Genomic DNA, 22533 nt, shown 5'->3' on the forward strand with positions numbered 1-22533 from the left:
ATGTTGCAGTACTATTATTACATTAAACACATATAACGTTTTTTAAATTTTATCACTTAATATGGAGCCTATGTTTAATTTCCCTCATCAGACACACACATACACACACACGGACACATGTGTGTAGATGCCTTTTTCTTTTTCTTTTTTTTGCCTTTTTCATCTTTATTTGAATAGGGATCCATTGGCTGATCTAACCTCTCTTTTATGATTAATATTACCGCTCCCATCTTTATGCAATTTTCTTACATCCTATATTGAGCCAATTGTCTTTTTATGTTAACATAGTAGAAAATTTAGTTTAACAGCCAAACCAGTATCAGTATATACAAGGCATTACTTTTATCATCTATAACATGTTATTTCTTTTAATCTTTACAAACACCCTTAGATGTAGGTATATGAAAAGGAAAATGAGACATAGGAAATAACTTTCTTATCCTATGAATTAAAGTACTTTGGAACTATATATTATTTATCCCATCTGCTTTCTTTGAACATAATACTTTATAAAGCCTGTGTTTTCTTCTGTAATCCTTAACATATCACTGATAAATTCTGATTTTTTTCTCTTCTAATAGAGCTTTTTCATAGAAATTTATTAGCTTTAGATAAGTAGCTCTTTTGCAGATAAAGAATTATAAAATAAGGGGCTGGAGGGACGTTTTAGCAGTCAAGCCATTTGCCTGCAAAGCCAAAGGACCCTTGTTTGATTCCCCAAGACCCATGTTAGCCAGATGCATAAGGGGGCAAACATGTCTGGAGTTTGTTTGCAGTGGCTGGAGGCCCTGGTCCACCTGTTCGCTCTCTCTTTCTCTCTCTCCCTCTTTCTCTGTCAAATAAATAAAAATAAAATATTTTTTAAAAGAATTATAAAATAAGTTTCTTGAATTCAATGACAATTTTTTTGTAGTTATATTTTCAAGAAATCCATTATAGCTTTTGTTGTGTCTTCTGTCTCTTGCTTACAATGGAATGAGTGTTAATAAGAGTCTTTGTCTGTTTGTTTCAAGGCAAGGTCTCATTGTAGCTCAGTCCAACCTGAAACACACTCTGTATCTCAGGCTAGCCTCAAACACTTGGCAGTCCTTCTCCTTCATTCTCATGAGCACTAGCATTATAGGCCTGAACCACTGTGTCTGGCTACATTATCTGTTTAAAAATAAAATTTATTTGTTTGCCAAAAGAGAAAGAGGGAAGGGAGAGAGAGAAAATGAGAACAGGTATGTATACTAAGGCCTTTAGCTGTTGCAAACAAAATCCAGATGCATGTATCACTTTGTGCATCTGTCTGTAAATGGGTACTGGGGAATCAAACCTGGGTTGTTAGGCTTTGTAGGCAAGTGCCTTAATGATTGAATCATCCCTCAAGTCATTATAGTATCTTTTATTCAGATTCACTGACCCGGAGTGGGAAATATGTTTACTGAGAGAAATTCAGCAAAACTCAGTTTATTACCATTCCATATTCTTTTAAAAATATTTATTTACTTGACAAAAATTTAGAAGTAGAAGGAGAGAAAGTGAGAGAGAGTATGAGTGTGCCAGGGCTTCTTGCCACTATAAACAAACTCCAGATGCATGTGCCACATTGTAAATCTGGCTTTACATGGGTGCTCAAGAATTGACTCCAGCCTATTAGGCTTTGCAAGCAAAGGTCTTTATGGACTGCACCATCCCTCCAGTCCACCATTACACATTCTTTTTTAATTAGTAATTTTTATTTTAGTGCATGGTTTATTTTATATTACTTTGATTTGTCATGGTTGCTGGTTATCTTGTGGATTTGGTCAGAAATTACAACATAGAAGTCCAAAGGAAAAAGACATTTACTAAACAATCTCAAGATTAAATATGCTTTACAGGTTATGAAATAAAATTCAAAACAAACTGTCCTTTTGAAATATGTCATATTTTTAATATTTTTTTTATTTTTATACTCAGTGAATACAGTCAATTTGGAACCATCATTAGCCTCCTCCCTGTCCTCCCCCCTCAGCAGGTACCCTACTCATTGGGGAATTTGGGTCATGTATTGAGGGGTTAGCCATCAGTTATGGGTAGGAGGCAATTTCTCTGTATACCATGACCCAACGTGTGGCTCATTTCCCCAATTACTCTTAGTTTCAGGTGGGCCCCTTTTGAGGTGTGGTGAGCTGGTTCTGTCCTTAGAATCTGCATCTATCTGAAAAAGAGAAGCAAATTCTCCAACAGAGATTGAAGCTAGTGCTAGATAAATGGGGTAACCTTTGCTTTTTAGAGAGAATTTAATATAATAGGTGTAGGTCCTCTTGTAGTCCACAATTGGTGGGAGCTTGGTAATGGAGAGCGGGCTTTTTTAGGATATGGTTCTGACTTGATTACCAGATCCAGTTTTGGGAACCATTCCACTGAGCAGTTCAGTTAGCCAAATCAAGAGCAGTTGGTTTCCCACCATGGCTGTGCACCACTATGGCACTCCTATGAGCATCACATCAGGTTATTTGCTGCTGAGTAGTTTAGACCACAGTTGCTTGGACAGGTATTGGTCAATCCCCCCCACCCCTGGCCCCACCCCCATTGCTCACATAACACCTTCTGGCACTAGGAGCTAACTGTTTGGGGCCTGACTCTTCCAGCCATGTCACTCCATGTTCCATACCAATAGCAGATGGTGTCTTTAGCAGTAGGGTCTTACCACTAACCTGTCTCTTTTGGGAAACCTTGTAGGTCTGTCTGACCAAGAGCTCATTGTGTATGATAGCCACATGCTGGTACTGGGAGTTACAGGTCAGTGCCCAAGAAGATAAGGAATAAAAAGATAAGTAATATAAATGAAATAGAGAAGAGGGCGAGAAAGAGAGAGAGAGGGAGAGAGAGAGAGAGAAAGAGAGAGAGAGGGAGAGAGAGAGAGAGAAAGAGAGAGAGAGAGAGAGAGAGAGAGAAAGAAAGAAAGAGAGAGAGAGAGAGAGAGAGAGAGAGAGAGAGAGAGAGAGAGAGAGAAAGAAAGAAAGAAAGAAAGAAAGAAAGAAAGAAAGAAAGAAAGAAAGAAGGAAAGAGAAGAGAAGAGAAGAGAAGAGAAAGAACAGAAAGAAAGAGAAGATTAAGGTCTGTCTTCATTGTACCTTCTCCTGGGCCTTGTGATTCAGGCGTTCCCTCTAAGTCCCTGGTGAAGGTTCAATCATTACACATTCTTAATTCTTAATCCCATTATTCTATTTATATGCTTAATCCTTGAGATCCATATATGTGAATTTTTCTTTCTTTCTAAATTTCTCCACCTTTTATTACTACATGCTTTTCATCTCTTATTAGATAGGCTTAACATTGGTGTTTCTCTATTAATTTCTATAAATCATTTAGCCATCATATCTAAAATTGATGACTTACTTGGTTGAAATATTCTCAGTAAATGTGGCATATTTGGGTTTTTTGTTGTTGTTCAGAATTCCAATTATAAAGAGTGGCAGATCCTGGAGTACATACTATTTTTACCCAGTTATTCAACATACCTCTCTTGAGTGCATCATCAAGGATGAGTAAAGAACTCTCCTTACCATCCAGACCAGAAGTGGAAGTCAGGTTAAGTGTGATGGTGGACTGCTACCTTGGTACAACAGACAGAGGCAGCAGTCACTCTGAAAAGATAGGAGTTGTTGAGTCTTCATGAATTTTTTAACACCCTCATGCAAAAAATATATATGTACACATATATATGGTGTTTGCAAGAGATGCTAATTATATGACTATAAGGACCACACATCAAATGTAAATTAGTATAAAGTGTATCAAATACACACTAGAGAATAGCAGAAACTGACCACGGCAAATTTGCTTACATAGATTACTGGGACACTAGAAACTTATAACAGACACATTTGTGTTTCCATATAACAAGAGTAGAAAGAACTATCTGAAGAAAAGTGACTTTATTTCATTATTTGTACAATTTGATGATCTTTTGTTATTGATAATTTTTGTTATAGAGTAGAGGGGAATCATTTTTCCCCAAGACTATATTACTTCTATACTCCTTCGTCACCTGGATTATATAGGAAAATGTCAGATTTCAAGCTGGAAATTTAAGTGTTTGGCTGAAACCCTGATAACACTGTGATTGGGCCATCTGAAGCCAGATTCAGTAATGAATGTGGCCACATCCTGTTATATGAATGTGTAGTCTCCTACCCATCAAAAATAATTGTGAATGCCAAATTGTCTGCAGTGTTCTACATTGGTCATTTTAAATAATAGTAATAATTTATGGGAGAGAGAATGTGCCATGGCCTTCTGCTACTGCAAATGATCTACAGATGCTTATACAACTTTGTGCTATTGGCTTTACTTATGTACTGAGGACCGAACTTGGGGTCATCAGGCTTTGCAAGGAAGCACCTTTAACCACTTAGCCACCTCCCCAGTGAAGATTGGTTACATTTACAATTATGGGAGATTTTCACACTCATATTTTTACTTTATTTTTTAATGTGGAAAGAGAGAGAATGGGCACACCAGGGCCTTCAGCTGCTGTGGACAAGCTCCAGATGTGTGTACCCCTTTGTGGTGTGTATCTGACATTGCATGCTTATGTCATTGCATCTGGCTACCTGGGACCCATAGATTTGATCATGAGTTCTTAAGCTTTGCAGGCAAGTGCCTCAACCACTAAGCCATCTCTCCAACCCAGTGTTTTTTTTAATTTTGAGAGAGAGAGAAGAGGCAGAGAGTGCACTCATACATTTAAAGTTTATTATTTTTTGCAATAATCATGAACTTGATCTCTGTCTCTTTTGACTTTGATGCTAATCATTGCTTCTAGAAGAAGGTGTGAACATGAGGATCCACAGAAACATCGGTTTTTTATTTCCACACTTGGAAGAGGAAAAGTAGTTTGGATCACTGCATACCTCTGTATTAGATCTTTGGCAGAAAAAAAATGAGTTAGGCAATGTTGTGGGGGAAAGAGATCCTATAAATAGCTATTTTACTGCTTAGAAATGTCAAACATTGCAAAGTGCAATAGGAGAGATGAAATTATGTTCACGTTAATAGTGAATACCTTGAGATTCATGCTAAGTGTTTTTATGAAGAATTAGCTTTCATGGTTTGAAAATTATATGGCTTAATTTAATAATACAAAGGTATAAAATGACATTTATATGCTGTCATACAGTTAATAATTTTGTAATTATTTCCCAGTGGCTTCCAATTTTAAATATTAATCTTGTGGAAAAATAACACAGCAGCTCATGGAGAAGTTTTACATATTTTTGAAATTAAGGTATAGTGTCTTTTTATTCTGTCATTGCATATGGGTGCTAGAATTTGGTCATAAGTTTATAGTAATATCCTCATTACTTTATGTTATATAATATGTACTGAGAAGGTCTTTCAGATGTAGGAAAAATTCTCAGTGACAAAAACTAGCAACATACTTGGCTAGCTTGGTTTGCTTTCTTTGGGATCATCTATGTCTATAAACATAGTTGAATACTTAAAAAAAAATTTTTTTTCTTGGAAGCCATATTTACAAAGAGTTCTTTATCTGGTGTTTAGTTGTTTAACATAAATTACGTAGTCCATAAATGAGTCATTTTATATGAAACAAAAATATTGTATAACAATGGAATAAAAGTGATAAACCATTAAATTAAATTGGCTGTTCTGATTTTACTTGTGTTTAGACAAAATCATAAAGGCTGTCTCTAACAACACTAAGCTACATTATGTTCATTTGAAAGTTTTCATCAACTCAAGGTCTATTCTTTTTCTTAAATTAACTGAAGAAAACTACTGAGAGGTCTGTGGTTTTCAACTTATAATACTTGTCAGTAATTCAACACTTCATAGGAAAATGATCTTGGTGATAGAATAAGCAATATTCTTCTAAGTCACAAAAGTATATAATGCTTTCTACCAAATGTTTAGTTTGGTTAGAAATCTTATATAAAAAGCCTAATGCTAACAGAGGGGATCATGATTTTAAATTGGTTTTCCATCTTCTAGCACAACTCTTGACAGAAAAATGTAGAGTATTATGTAAATATATAATATTAAAGGTATTATGAAATGACAAGATCTCCTTCCTGAAGTAATATGACTATTATTAAGTAGCTGAAGTAAAGGTGACAATAGAAATAGAATAGCCATGACAATATCCCAAGGAAGTAGTGTGTGGAACATTGTTACATAGGCCAAACTGCTTTTGTTATTCAACTGCAATAAACATAGTAAAAAGAATAAATTATAACAATGAATTATAATATGAATTATTCATTGAAATAAATTTTATGTCATATGCATTTTAAAAACAAATTGGGAAATATAAATTGATTTAAAAATATTCTCCTTTTTTTTTCCCATGGTGTAGTGGCCTGCAGTCTCCTCCAAGGTTTAGTTATGGTTCTCATATGTACAGTTAGTTACACGCTGTCCATTCAAACACCCTCAAATTCTATTATTCAGTTATATTTCCTCACTAACTAGGAAAAACATACATCTTATTCTCTTGATTTGAGCTAGTGGCATTCAATGTCCATGCCATTGTTCCACTCCATGAAAACCATCTGCATTTTAGCCTACTGGCCACTTATCTTTAGTCCTCTTCCAGGAAAGGAAATACTGCTTAAATACTCTTAATGCTAAGTTAAAAACTGTATGATCTTCATATTTAATCCTACAGTCCTGATCACATTTCTATGGGATATTACAATAGCTAGTGCAGGAAATGCTGGCCCTAACTGTTCCTTTATACCTTAACATAAGCCTTGGAGACATGTTGAATGTGTTCTGGAAAGTCATAATTATAATCTAAGGTCAGCTGGGTGTTACATCCATATCAAGGTAAAATGTAGCATTTGGTACAATTTTATATTTCTACCTAAACTATGTAATACATAATAAGGCTTCAAAATATTTAAGGAGATTCTGCACACAGGAATTCCAGTGTTTATTCCTGCTTTAAAAATGTAAATGATGAAGAAAACATCTAACCTTTCCTTTGGCATTGTTAATAAAATGTCTTGTCCTTTCCTAAAAAAAAAAATAATAAAAAATAAAAATATTCTCCAATTTTCAGTTATCTTTTGTCATTGTATATTTTAAGAGAGGAAAAAATAGAATATTATCATGAATAATTTTTACATTCTTAATGTTGTTAGTCTCTATAAGTGTTAAAGTAGGCAGGATTAAATGAGCTGATGATGCTGTGATTGTTGATTGTCAAGGAATTCTTGTAAATGCTGTTGGGACTTTAGTGGTATTCTCACTTTCAGAACCCTGGGTTGCTTCTGAGGAAGCTGGTCATCCTTCTACCACAGGTGCATTGCTCATGCTCTTGTGGCTCTGCAGTTCCACCTCTGAGTTCTTACTCCTTAAAAAAGAATGACAATGTGTTTTCTAAATCTATTGATAGCAATTTTATCTGTAAGCACCCATGACTGCAAATAATGCACCTGTTCCAGAAAGGAATAATGAGTAAACAGTCATCCATTCATACAATGGGATATGTCTTTGCAGTTGAAATATATAGCCAAAGAAAGACTGAAACATGAAATATCATTGATGAGTTACAAGAAATGTCAGTTATGGGTATGTTGGTGTATTTCTGTGATCCCAGCAAATGGGAGCTTAATGCTGAAGGAGTATTGCAAGTTCAAGGCTACCCAGGACACTAGAGTGTGACCATTCCTCAAAAAAATAAGGGGTGGGGGCTGGAGAGATGGCTTAGTGATAAAGGTGCTTGTCTGCAAAGACAAAGGACCTTGATTTGATTCCCCAGGACCCACATAAGCCAGATGCACAAGGTGGCACATGCATCTGGAGTTCGTTTGCAGTGGCTGGAGGCCCTGGTGCACCCATCCTCTCCCTCTCCCTCTTTCTCTGTCAAATAACTAAATAAAAATATTTTTAAAAATAAAAATAAGAAACCTTTTAAAATATATATAAATTGGAAAAGTACAAAAGAAAGCTTTCATCAAAGAGTACACAAATCTGATGGTACACTACTTTTATGAAATTTAGAACAGACAAAACAGCACAAACATCTACAAAGTAGTTGTCTGTGGAAATGGAATAGAAATAATCTTTGACCTGAAAATAATTTGAAGAACTTGGAACTTAATAGTATTCTATGCTTTGGTAGCAATTCAAGCTAGTCAGTCATAAGGCATTTGTCAAAACTGGTAGTATTTAAAGTTCATTCATTTCATAGTAGGTAAATCTTGTTAAAACAAAAAGAAGACCCTGTAGCAAACATTGAGCTCTAGTTAATGACATACGGCAAAGCATTTATCAAGAAAATGCATTAGTCTTCACTTACATTATGATACATAAGGATAGGATAAATTATGGTCAGGTGTAGGGATGGACAAAGAAATGGTACACATTATGTGATGCAAAAGGAACAAAATGTTTCTTAGAGAATTAAGTGGTGGCTTATGAATTTTTGCTGCACAATTCTTTGAACTTTTGAAATTCTCCATTAAAAGTATTGGTAGAAATGAGGGTTTGTAACTCTAAGGAATTTGGAAAATCTAGTTTTTGGATTTAATTCTAATTCAGCTTGAAGATACTGGATTTTTCTTTCTTGTCTGTTCCAGAAACATTAAATTACATTATGTCATCTTATTTGTAATTATCTTGTTATATTTATTAATTATTTGGTGTAAATCGTGTTCTCCAGTCGTTAATCATATTCCTGTAGTTCTTATAATGAAGTACTTCTAATCTGTTATTAAGACAAAACCACCATTTTGGAAGGTAGATGTGCAAAGATCAGATTCACTAGGCTGAAATAAAGTAATGAAGTTAGCTATAAAGGTTCCTGGGGAAAATCAGATCCTTTTCTTTCTAGCTTCTGGTGGCTGTTGGCCTGCTTTATGGTATGGTCACATCATTGCCGTCTCTGCCTCCGTGGTAATAGTACCTGTTTTTAAGTCTTCAGTAAGGTACACATGAATAAAATCCCTTATGAAATAATATTGATAAGCTCCCTGAATTTTAACCTGGCATCTTTGGAAGCTATCGTTCAGGCTTCTGCAGGATTTTATGGGGGAGGGTGGGTGCACATGCACATGCTAGAACACATGAACTCACAGCAGAGTGCCAGATTCCGTGGTGCTATGATCTAAATGTACTGCATGACAGCAGATTGTGTACCAAGTGTTACCCTGTATACTTTACTTGTTACTAAGGTAAAATATTGATGTGATTTAATGTAGATTTTATGATACCTCACCTTTCTTTCCTTAGAGTGCTAGTGTTCTGAAAAGTGTGCTTTCAGAAATATTTCTCTGTCTAAATAACACTACTTTATTTGTATGGAGGATGTTAAATTTGACAAGATTATTATGAATTCTCTTTGAGAAGAGTCTACTCTTATCCATCCACATAGTTAATGGGATTGTAGGTGTTAGTACATGCTTATTAGATGAGTACAAGCACTTTTGCAAACATGAAATGTAACAATCTTAAAATCCTTGGAGTTTAAAACTGGGCTTTCTTCTTTAGAGCAGAGGCCTACAAAAATTGAATTACATCTTCAGTTTTGAACTGTGTCCTATACATGCACGTATAGGCATGCATGCACACACACAAACAATAGTTTTAATAGTCTGTCAAAACATCATCCATTATTATGTTATATGATTTTCTGCACAAAATCTTACAATGTATAAGATTTTGGAGACTTCTGGTTAAGATAGCAGTGTAGGAACCACCCCAAAGCAGACTAGGGGAGAAAAAGCCAAAAAAAAAAACCAGCAAAATAAACTCTTCTACTAAAAAGTGAGTTGTATAAGATTCTGATGCAGTTCACTTATCATGTCTATCTTATTAGTGTATTGTCACTAACCATGAACAGTAATACCTTTCAGTTTTAACTTGTCTTGAAGCCTGTTTCTCATGGAATAAGCACAGTTGTATTAAGAAGAAATTACAGGGCTGGAGAAATGGCTTAGCGGTTAACCACTTTCCTGTGAAGCCTAAGGACCCCAGTTCAAAGCTCGATTCCCCATGACCCATGTTAGCCAGAATCACAAGGGAGCACATGCGTCTGGAGTTCATTTGCAGTGGCTGGAGGCCCTGGCACGCCCATTCTCTGTCTCTATCTGCCTCTTTCTCTCTCTGTCTGTCACTCTCAAATAAATAAATAAAATTAAACAAAATTAACAAAAAAAGAAATTACAATAAGGAAATCTCCTAAATAATACTTTTTTCTAGATGATTTTCTAAATGAATATTTTGATGCCTTCTTGAAGCTTTAGCTTTTACACAAAAATGCCCTAAACATACCTACTCTTTTTGTAGCTTCTTGTGAACATCAGATTCTTCTCCTTCTCCTCTTCCTCCTCCTCCTTTCTCCTTTTCCTTCTTCTTTCTTCTACCATTGTGAATCTTTACTCTGGTTTCTTAAGAGCTTATTCCAATGTCTTGTCCCACTTGTGGAAGCTTTTCAGGTGTGTCTTACATAAATCCATCCAGGGAAAATATATCTGAGACCGTTATTTTTATCCATATATTTCTTGGACTCTCTCAGCTATTTCTCATATAGTTCTATGTGCATTTTAATAGATATGAATGGATATAGTAAACAGATAAAATAAATTTAAGCCTTTAGTAATTATGCAGTCTGTGAATAATTATGGTTGTTTTCTTTTTCTTCACATATTCTCTTCACAAGTTTAGATCAAACCAGTTTTTGGCCAATTCTTGCCTGAGTTGATATCACATGCACTTTTATTCTGTTATACTTTTATACCTGTTATACCATCTGTCCTCATTTTCGGATGCCATTGTATTGAATTACCATTATTTTTTCCAAAGTCTCAGCAAATTTTTCCTAATGTCTTAAGTGTTTTGGTGTATCTGAGCTCTGCTTGTCTTTCATTTAAATAAATAATTTTTCCTGTGTATTTCCATAAGTTCATGATACTCTCAGGCATAAAACTGACCATTTGCTTCCATGCATGTGTAACATTCCTCTTCAGTGGTTTTTCTTTTGCTTTTTTATTCAAGTAATCACTTTGGAAAGATTTCGCTGGAACCTCCTAAATTGCTCAGAATGCCTTTGATGTGTTTTCTATGAAGAGCAGAAATTTTGATAATTATTCCATTTGGCTACCTGGTTTGACTACACAGACCGAACAGTCACCACAGTAATGCAATGATAGCATATTTCACATTGATATAGTAGAGCATTCCAAACCTTGTAGAGTGTTGTATTTGTCAACATGAATTATCTTTTAAAGCAGCAAAAACCCAAGTAGCAAGCTGTTGTTCATGCTGTCAGACACAATGTTTCTTGCAATGGTGACACTGTAGAAAACAGTGTAACGTGTCTTCTCCCTTATTCATAGTTACTCACTGTCTTACTTTTGTAAGAAAATGGGCAATGTTTCTCCCTCTATCATTTCTATCAGTTTTACTCACTGGTTTCATTAGCTTTCTATCACTTTCCCTGTGAACTCAGAGCTGTGTTTTCCCTTTATAAGAAATAGAATGATGACTGGTCCAGCAAAAGCAACCTCAGTGTTAGTGATTATAGTATAACAGATGCTAGATTGCTAACTTCCTTTGTTTACGGCATTCCACAATTACGAATTTGTTGATTTAGTGACAGTATTAGTTAAGGAATACATGCATTTGTTTAGGATTATTGATAAGTGTAGCCTAGTATACCCACTATGGAAATCAGTGTGGAAGTTTCTCAAAAAACTAAAACTAAAAAGCTAACTAAAGGGCTGGAGAAATGGCTTAGTGGTTAAGGCACTTGCCTTCAAAGCTAAAGCACCTACGTTTAATTCCCCAGGACCCACGTAAGCCAGATGCACATGGTTTGGCACATGTGTCTGGAGTTCATTTGAAGTGGCTGATGCCCTGGCATGTTCATTCTCTATCTGCCTCTCTCTCTGTGCTTCTCTCTCACACCCAAAATAAGTAAATAAATAAAATATATTAAAAGTAAAACTAAAACTGCTATATTACTTAGTTACTCCACTCCTGAATATACACCCAAAAGACTATAAAATCCTACAGAGATACATGTGCATTCATATTTATTGCTATTCTCTTCAACAAAAAGAAGGAAATGGAATCAGCAGAAAAATAATGAAAATATGATTCAGCTAAAACAATAGCATCATATTAAAACATAAAGTAATATTATGAATTTGCAGGAAAAATGGAACTGGAAAATATATTAAATGAGATAACCTATACTCAGACATATATTACATGCTCTTTTTCATATGTATATCCCAACTTTAAATTTTTATATATGTGCATTTATGTGGAAGTGAGTCTGGGGAGAGGACATACAGCTACTAAGGGGAAAAAGAAGCTTTAAATTAAGTAGGGGGAGGGTAATGGAACATGTGTGGCATGAAAGTGGAAAGGGGAATAGTGGATGCCAATGGTGCAAGTGTGTAGGAAGGAATACACAGATCGGGGAAGGGAGGGGAAGAATCATCCTAAACTAAGTATATATAAAAATGCCAGATCCAGGCGTGGTGGTGCATGCCTTTAATCCCAGCACTCAGGAGGCAGAGGTAGGAGGATTGCTGTGAGTTTGAGGCCATCCTGAGACTACATAGTTAAATCCAGGTAAGCCTGGGCCAGAGTGAGACCCTACCTGATAAAATAAAAAGATAAAAAACGCTATAAGGAAACCTATTGCTTTGTTTGGTAATCAAAACATTAAGTTAAACATTATAAATTTACATGCATGCATGTACAATATACATTTATATATTCTGAATTATAACGTAATCATTGCACTGTTGGGTAAATTACAAGGTTACAAGAAAATCTTAAGTTTGTTTTATAAGCCAATGAAGATTTTCATATCAGGTATTCTTGTGAACTATTGTGATAACCCAAGAAGCTGAGATCCAAATCTGTGTCTGAGAGTTCTAAATCTCGTCCTTTCATGCTTTATTGAACCTCAAGAAGAAAATGTGAAGGGCTTTGTTTCTCTGTCCTGTAGTGGGTAAACATTAAATGAAATTAGCTATCTTCCTTCCTTTGGGATTTAAAAAGTATAAACTACATAGTTATCATTAGAGGATTCCCAGTTGAGTTCTCTGTTGTCACTTGTAGAAATGCATGGACAAGAATTTTAAGGTGTAATTGTTATTCATAATATAGTTTTCTATATACATAGTTTTCTGTCTGTAAATATAATAAAGAAAGCAACTAAAGTTGACCTGATGTCTCTCCTTTCTATACATGTTAGAACAAAGATGATTCACCTCTGACAGCAACATTAATATGTAACAATATGGGGGAAATGGGAGCAGAGCAGGGCTGTAATCTTGGAGCTATGGAAGCAGGTTTGTATATTCAGTGGCAATGGTCATTAAGCTTCAGCGGGTTCAGAGTACGATTTAGCTGCACACCAATAAGGTCAAACCCAGGTAGTGTCGCTGCATCATGAAGCGCATGGGATCTTATTCCTTCTGCATTCTGAATGCATATGTGTAACATGACTGATCTAGATGCTCTTCCTCATTTCTTCCTTTTGAAAAACTCATAAGAGGACTTGACTTTTATGTTCCCTTAATTGCAGGATTAATTGGTTTATGTAATTTCTACTTAAACTCACTTATAAAAAATCTTTTATTAGTTTTTGGTCAAGGAAGAAGATTACTTATGTTTAAAAATTAGTGTCAAAGCTTCCTGAGGATGAGTGGGTAAAGCATTTCTAATGGAGACATTGTCGTGCATCCTTATATTTGATTATAGCGATCTAATTATAAGCTTTCAAAGACATCAGTTCAGTGCTCTCTTCATTGTATTTTAAATCTACTAAATTTCTTTCCATATCACTAAAACTATTTTGAGTAGTACTTTAGGATATTTAGAATCATTGTAGCTAAAATGAGAAATGATTCCTTTAACTTTTATAAATTTAGTCTCTACCTCCTGTTTCTATGGTGTTCTGAGAGCTTGGCTTATCCTATAAGAGATTCTGTGCCTTCCCAAATGAGAAGGAAACCTTTTGTCAGCATCTTGTCTGAGTTGCCTCCTTGACTACTCAGGTCATGGGAGGTCCATGTCGAACATCAGTCTTTGGCTGTATCACAAAACTCGTATTGAAGCACAGGGCCAGGTCCCAGAGCACAGGGGTTAAGAAGGCAATTAGTCACTACAAAGCAGAGTTGTGGCTGCCCATTTAACTCTTTCATGGTTGATGTCTGAAGTCTTTCCCCTTCATAATGCTCTAATCACCCACTAAAACATTTTGGCCAACCATTCTCAATTAAGTACAAATTAAAAATAAATTTCTGTATTTGATACAAAATATTGAGACTTATATGAATACTTATTATAGTTTGTATAAAGAGTAGAGAATAGCAGGGAAATTATTATTAAATGTTTTGTATTCCACTTAAATTCACACTATTTAGCCACTAGGAAGCTTAACAAGTCTTTGCAGAGGTAGGAGGATCACTGTGAGTTTAAAACCAGCCTGAGACTACATAGAGAATTATAGATCAGCCTGCGCTACAGTGTGATCCTAAAAATATTGCTAATATTAGTATTATTACTTTTAGTTATTATTGGTTATATTCATTTGGAGCTTGCCAAGATTTTACTTGACTGACATAGGGGAGGAATGCCTTATGATAATTTACAATTCATTAAAATAGACCATAGTTTTTGCTATTTCTGTTTCTTTTAAGGACCTGGGCTTTTATTTCCACAGTGTGTTCTGTTACATGTAGAGTGATTAAATCTTATCTCTCCTGTATAATGCCAAAAAGATGGCAGTAGTGGTAACTTTGTCAGATTTTGCAGTGTCTTGATTTCCTTGAGTGATTGGTCATGAATTGACAGAACCACCCCTTCTCAAAGAAAACTTAAAAGAATGTTCTAGAACATTTGCTATTCTCAAGTAACTATATTCTTTCCCATTGCAAAAATTCATAAATTGGTAAATAAAGAAGTCTTGCCTTTGTTTTCATTTGCTGAAATACTTTACTTAATTTTAGTAATTCTACATATACAGTTTTTCTATTCTGTTATAAATATTAATATTAATAACAAGATGGTTTTAATCACCAAAATTATAATGTTCATCATTTTGTAATACTGTAATTGTTTATTTCTTATAGTATTTCTAATGCATAGTTTAAGTTTGATAATAAAATGTTGCTTTAAATAAATAGAAGCTTGTCACATTTTTTCTTCATCTCATATTCTGAAGAGTCCTTCCAGGATATATAGCGAAGATTATTGATGTATTTGTGGAAAAGAAGAAAGCAATGGCTAAATTAAAAATAATGCTTTTGAGCAAATATCCCCAAAACAGTCAAATCTGAGATAAGTTGATTATAAATATCTATACCTTGGAAAATAAAAACATTTAAATATCTGGTTTTTTAGTAGCTTAAAGGAAATTTGTGGAAGAATGTACTTTAATGTGTGGTATTTATTCAATCTGAAGAATGTTGTTTTTAATAGTCTAACAGTCAAATCAAATTAGAATGTGTCTTGGTGTATAATTGAAGACAGATATTCCTACAATAAGTTATTCATGCTGATTATTTATAAACATATTGGGAAATATTATTATGTTGTTGCATTTACTCTTTCATTGCTGAAACCTGTTACCCCTAAGAGGAAACTGAACATAATATTACAGGCACTCAGGGAATTTGTGGTCCAGAAAGAATAAACCAGTTATAAAATCTGTTGCTCCTCCTTGCATCTGGTAGTATAAAACCCCTTTTGGCAAAGATACCAACCCACGGAGTTTAAGTGTCAGTGGCATCTGTGGATAGGTTACCTCTTGAGGTACATCTCAGTTACAAAAGCAAGAACCCATTTCTACTATTGTCGTTTTATAACCTTCACCATGTTTGTATGTGACAGAATGGGTACCAGTGTGAAGTGTTTAAGTATCAAATGCCTAAGTAGATCTCAGATTCACTAATCAGATACTGACTTTATAGAGAAAGATAATTGGTAAGAGAGAACTTAATGAATGTCCCAAGATAATTGTTTGTTAGTGACATTTTGTATGTCACTCCTAGTTTTTGCTCCCATAGTATGTTAAGAATATGCATTGAGCAAACATATTAGCATTATAATTGAAAAGCAACCTTTTAGAATCCATCTTATATCTGTTCTATGAGATCATCTGTGGAAGTTGATATGAAATTAGACTTGAGGTATGTATCTTCTCTTTGCTGTTACTGGCATTATAGGAAAGAAGGTTTATCAGAAAATATATCGCAATATACAAAGTACCCTTAGTATATCACAGTGCACCTCAGTCACATTTCTGATGTAATCATGCATTTGTCCGTGTGTTTTAACATAAATACCAAAGTACCCATTTCATGCTACTTCTACAAGGTTAGGCTATTCTATTACTAGAAAAAGTACCTATAAAAATAATGTTAATAAAGGAAATTATCTTCAAATACAGTAAAGGGACATAGCCTAATAATAGTATTTTCAATTGACTTATAAATAATAAACATTTTCCTGTGAATTTAACATTCTTTAGACATAGAAATCTTTTATGTAATGCATTTTCTGAAAGCAGGATATACCTGTAGATCATGTATTTCATGTACTGTGCTGAGATTGGATTATTCTTTTGCAAAACTCGATTTCAGACTTTAAAAGAATCAATCAGATATGATTATGCTTTTTGTCAGATGCCAAATTGTGTTTTGATGACATCTGCTATCAGCTAGATAGCCCGTGTATGAGTTAGACAGGATGTACTTTGGCAGCACACAGAGACTGAGTTTGTTCCTAGGTTACTCTGTTTAAATTTGGTAAACCCCTCATTACTTTTCCTGATGTGTGTGTGAGTGCATGTATGCATGCCAACCTTTGCTGTCCTTATTCACTGACGACTTTACAGCACTCTCCACAGATTTTTTGTTATATTTTATTTCAGAATGGTGGGGCTGTTTTTGTCTTGTTACAGTTTGTCCTGTCCTTAAAGATAAGTCTGCTATTCAAATATGAAAGTGACTTAGGAAAGAACATCCTAAAGCTTATTTAGAAATTCACCTAGCCACATACTAATGCATCTCTAATGGGGACATTTCTTTTCACACCTCTAAGGTGATTGAGCCTGTCCTTTAAAGTGAGATTTGCAAACCAGTGTCTGGCAGTTCCAATTAGCTTCTTTTTGGTTTGAAGCACATCACAAACAGTAACAAGGTCTCTGAGGACACTCCTTTTGCAAGCAATGTAGTCATATTTCCTCATTAGTTCTTTTCAATTGTCACTAATGCCATGTTCTAGTTTTTGAGTAGGAGACAAAAAACATTAAAATTTGGTATGTATGTAGAATGGGCCATTGTTTTCCATAATTCAAGGTTCTTTTGAATTCCTTTGATAGTTTTGCAGCTTGCACAGCTTAATTCATTAACCTTTACCCTTCACATAAATCAGGTGATTAGGAGCCTATTGCTAAGGAGACAGATTTTCACTCCATTGAAGCTAAGTCATGCCTTCTCTTCTTTGAAGAAACATCTATATAGCTCACAGAATAACCTTTTTGTTGCTTTTCATATCTTATCAGATGTTTCTCGTGTATTTTAGAGCATTATCAAAAGCAAATAATCATATAATTCCATTACCAAAAATAATTCTGGAGGCTTTGAATATTTTGGAACAGATTTCCTGAGCTTCTCTCTTTTCTAAATGATATATATTCAACAGCTGTTACTTAAGCATATATAATAGTAGCACCTTTTAAATATTCTTTTCAGACTCCTGCCAAAATGTAAAAGCTAGAAAATAATTGTACGGTGGCAATTCAGAATAAACTAAAGTTTATCTAAATGAATTTACATCATTTGATTTAGAGGATAAATTGTCTGTGTACCCTCACTTGAGAGAATAATGACATAGGATCTCCAAAAGAGACATGTGGTTGTGGTGTGATTCCACGTAGCTTATACTGGAATCTATGACTTCTCATCATTTATTTCCTTTTGTTAAAGAAATGTCTCCTCATGTTCTGAGTTCTCAGTACCCAGGTGGAAGACTTACTAGACTTATCTGGACTTTGTGCACACAATCCCCTCTAACAGTACTTGATATTCTTTGACATTTTCCTGTAATGTTATTTCCCATTCTTTGAATTTTTCCTTAATATTCTTAAAGATCATTAGCTTTTCTAGGCACATGGTCCTTTCCCTGAATGTTTAAGTCACTTGTTATTGTGAAAATTCTTGAATGGTCGCTATAGAATATTGATCATGTGTGATAATTTGAGGTTTGTCTGTGGGGGGTGGTGTGGGGAATGGAGGAGGAATGGAAAGAATTGGATCTCTCAATTGTGAGTTTGGCAGTTCTTGGTCCATTTCTAGGGACAAATGATTCTCAAAAGACGTAACATATTCTCCTATGTGATGTATATGAAGAGAAAAGAAGATAGAGAAGGAAAAGTTTTCAGTGATCTGTGTTTCTCTCCAGTCTCCTCACTTGAACCTTATGGCTTTACAAACATTTTATCTCTCCCTCTATTTATTGTTTGTTTGTTTGTTGAGGCAGGATCTCTCTAGCCCATGCTGACTTGGACTTCACTATGTAATCTCAAGGTGGGCATGAACTCATGATGATCTTCCTACATCAGCCTCCCAAGTGCTGGGATTAAAGATGTGCACTACCATGCCTAGCTCATTTTTCTCCTTTTCTTATTTTCATTTTTAAATACCCCATTAAAGTTTTTATAAGGATCTGTTGTCAAACAATTGAAATAGTTTACCATTTACTTGTTTTCCAAATTCATACTATGCAAAATTTGGTGATCACTGTTAGGCTAATGCACTATAAAACGATAACACTGAAAAATAATAAATATGTTTCAGGAATATACATTATACTAGAGTACTTCCTGTTAATATGTTCTGAGATGGACTCTGAAGGTTTCAGGAGAAAAGGACAGTCACCACCATGGTCCCTCATGACCTACAGTCACCCCACACTGCCTGAGAAACTACACCGAGTGGGATTATCCAGTTTAAAAACCCGTCAGGGTCTCCAGCAATGCTCTGCTTCCAGCAGTTTGCTGTAGCATTGGAATACAAACCAAATCCATTTTCAACTCTCAAAACAATAGTTATTTTAAATATTTATTTCAGACATACAATTTTGTCTTAATATTCTATTGAGTTTCAGTGCAGAGTCATAGAACATGGGAGTTTTCTCCTCAACTATCATGTCTATTAATGATTTAAAATTACATTTTGCTGGTGCTGGAGAGATAGCTTGGCAGTTAAGGCACTTGTCTATGAAGTTTATGGACCCGGGTTCAATACCGCAGTACCCACATAAGCCAAATGCACAAGGTGGTGCATGCATGCTTTGCAGTGGCTGAAGCCTCTGGTGTGCTCATTCTCCCTCTGCCTCTTCATCTCCCTCCCCCTCCCCCTCCCTGTCTCTCAAATAAATAAATAAATACATAATAAAATTAAATAAAAATTAAATTTTTCTGAGTTTTTAAGAAATATTTTTCCCCTAAGGAATTCTTATTGTAAGAATAGCTTTCTTGATGTATATCTTTTGAACACACTGGGAGTGATAAGAGGAGCATTTAAAATATTTGGAAACTAAACTTTTCAATAAAAAATTTAAAAATATTTTACATTGGCTGGGCATAGTGGCACACACCTTTAATTCCAGCACTTGGGAGGCAGAGGTAGGAGGATTACTGTAAGTTCGAGGCCACCCTGAGACTACATAGTTAATTCCAGGTCAGCCTGGGCCAGAGTGAGACCCTACCTCAAAAAACATAAATAATATTTTACCTTTTTGTGAGAGGCAGAGAGAGAGAAAGAGATTGGGTGCGCCAGGGCCTCCAGCCACTGCAAATGAACTCCAGATGCATGCACCCCCTTGTGCATCTGGTTTACATGGGTCCTGGAGAGTGAAACCAGGATCCTTTGGCTTTGCAGGCAAGTGCTTTAACCACTGAGCCATCTCTCCAGCCTCTTTCTTTCTTTATTTCTTTCTTTCTTTCTTTCTTTCTTTCTTTCTTTCTTTCTTTCTTTCTTTCTTTCTTTCTTTCTTTCTTTATTTATTTATTTATTTGAGGAGAAAGAGGCAGATAGAGGAAATGGGTACGTCAGGGCCTCCAGCACTGCAAATGAACTCCAGATGCATGTGCCACTTCTTGCAACTGGCTTATGTGGGTCCTGGGGAATCAGACCTGGATCCTTAGGCTTTGCAGGCAAATGTTTTAACTGCTATGCCATCTCTCCAGCCTTGTAAACTGAACTTTTAATCACAGTGCAAAAATTCTAATCAACCCTTATAAAAGTAAAATGTTCTGCTATCTTTCTCCTTTACTGCACAGTATAAAAGCAACTTAATACATACTTCAAATCGTGTATTATTTTTTCAGTATTATATTAGCTCTGGAGCAAGTTGTAGAAATTTGTAATACTAATTTATAATCATCCTAACTTCTGAATTTTTCTGTCAAGTTGGGAAGAAACCTCATGCTTAGCGCCATTCAGCTATTTTGGATACAATCTTTATCTGGTGATTGATTATCTCATTTATATGAATACTACTTGGTGCCTGTGAAGCAGCATTTGATTAAGCATGGATAAGAAATAGATTTCTGCTGTTTGTTGCTTATAGTTTTCTCTGCATATTTTAATGTTCATATGTGCTTGTAGCATATCCAATGCACAATCAAGAGGAAGGAATTTGTTTATAGGTTTTTTTCCCCACAATAAAATATAAAATTAGGAATTTTGAAGCCAAGCATGGTGATGCATGCCTTTAATCCCAGCACTCGAGAGGCAGAGGTAGGAGGATCACTGAGAGCTCAAGGCCACCCTGAGACGACATAATGAATTCCTGGTCAGTCTGGGCAAGAATGAAACCCTACCTCAAAAAAAAAAAAAAAAAAAAAAAAAAAAATCAGGAATTTTGAGCTTTCTGAAGAAAGCATTAGAACAAACTATTACTGATTGCTGATGTACCCCAGAAAGTACTTGAATTTGGAATATTATTTGAATTTAGATAATAAGCATTGTATCTTTGCTATTGTAGGAAGCCCAGGTACTCGAAAATTATTTATAATTTTGCAGTAATAGAGGACCTTTCACTTTACTCTTAGAATGTGAAAATTAGTTTTTTAAAGTCACATATAAAATGTACTTATGTGTAAAATGTGTAGTGTTTTGTTTCTAGTTTTAGTTTTTCTTTTTTATGAACTTATAAAAATGCTGCATTAAAGCCAAGTGATATGCAATTAGGTTTTAAATTATTCTTTTGCAGTAGTCTATGTTGAGCATGATTGCATTGTATTACAGTTTTAAGTTTTCTGTCATAGTAGTAAAACATATCCATTTTTATCATAAATATTTTTAAAAGAACCAAAAATAATGTTTATTTGGTTATTCTGTAGATACTTGAAATGTTTATCACCATTAAAATAAATTCTTATAAAATATTTTAAAAGAAAAATGTCTTTTTAACTAATTTAACCTTCAATAATGAATTATGTGAAGTAAAATTACATAAAATTTCCTGACATTTTATGAAGATAACTTCAAATAAGCCAGGCAGCAAATGAAACATCTACGAGACAGGGATGGATATCAAGTGAGTGTGATGGATTATACACACATGTATCAAATTACTTGATCCTTACTTCCTAGAAAAGGTTAATGACTTTTTGCTTTTACCCTTTACGTAACTGCTATCTATAAAGATTAAAACAGGGGCCTGTACTGAAGGCTGCTCATGCCTGTGTCAGTCTGACTGTGCTGGGTTTCTGATATTACAAGGAATGCTGCTACCAGTGGAGAATGCTCATCATCATTGTTTGTAAACTTCATTGAGCCTTCTGTCACACATACAGCTAACACCATTAGGGCACAGTATACCATTCAAAAATATTTTACCTTAAATAAAAAACAACAAAAAATTTAATGTTTTACACAACTGTGATTATATAATGAAAGTGACTGAAACCTATGCAATAATTCATTGACAGTATTAAAAATAAAACATTTTTGAGACACACATTTTAAAGTACTTATATATACAGATGTTGCAACTGTATGTTACAGATTGTTAAAACTTTGTTTTTATGTTGAACAAATTTTTTTAAATGTGCATATAATTAAACTTCAAAGCTGATAATTGAATTATGCATATTACATCCATCTTTTATAGCCAAATGTAGCAATAATCTTAGAGGAAGTTCTCCTCTTCGCCTCTTTGGTTTTAAAGGATGCACTGGTTTTATGCATACTTTATTAAAGCCATTTAGGAATCAGGGCACTTAAGTTTTACAAGGAATATAATACTTCTGAGACACCTTGAAAGAGGTTTGTGTTAAAAGAAGACCTAAGGCATTCATCAAATGTTGACCTTTTGGTTTGTGGCTAGATTCTTGCTAGTTTAACTGGAAAAGCATTAATATAACTTACCACTTTTTTCGTATGTTTCAGGTGTGTTGAGGTCATTGCAAAAGAAGGACAAAACCTGAAAGAGTTGTATTTGGTGTCCTGTAAAATCACAGATTATGGTATGTAATAAGCCATTGTCTTAACCTTT

At 34.8% G+C, this 22533-nt stretch overlaps 1 protein-coding gene across 1 annotated transcript in view; it reads left to right on the forward strand.

Annotated features, from left to right (window-relative positions):
• The window catches only part of Fbxl17 (F-box and leucine rich repeat protein 17), a 485368-nt gene that overhangs the window by 297368 nt on the left and 165467 nt on the right, over window positions 1-22533 (forward strand). The window contains exon 7 of the mRNA XM_045132854.1: window positions 22428-22504. Coding sequence (XP_044988789.1) covers window positions 22428-22504 — 77 coding nt within the window. The remainder of the gene's footprint in view (window positions 1-22427; window positions 22505-22533) is intronic.

The sequence above is a fragment of the Jaculus jaculus genome, chromosome 13, assembly GCF_020740685.1.
Source record: "Jaculus jaculus isolate mJacJac1 chromosome 13, mJacJac1.mat.Y.cur, whole genome shotgun sequence".
NCBI lineage: Eukaryota > Metazoa > Chordata > Mammalia > Rodentia > Dipodidae > Jaculus > Jaculus jaculus.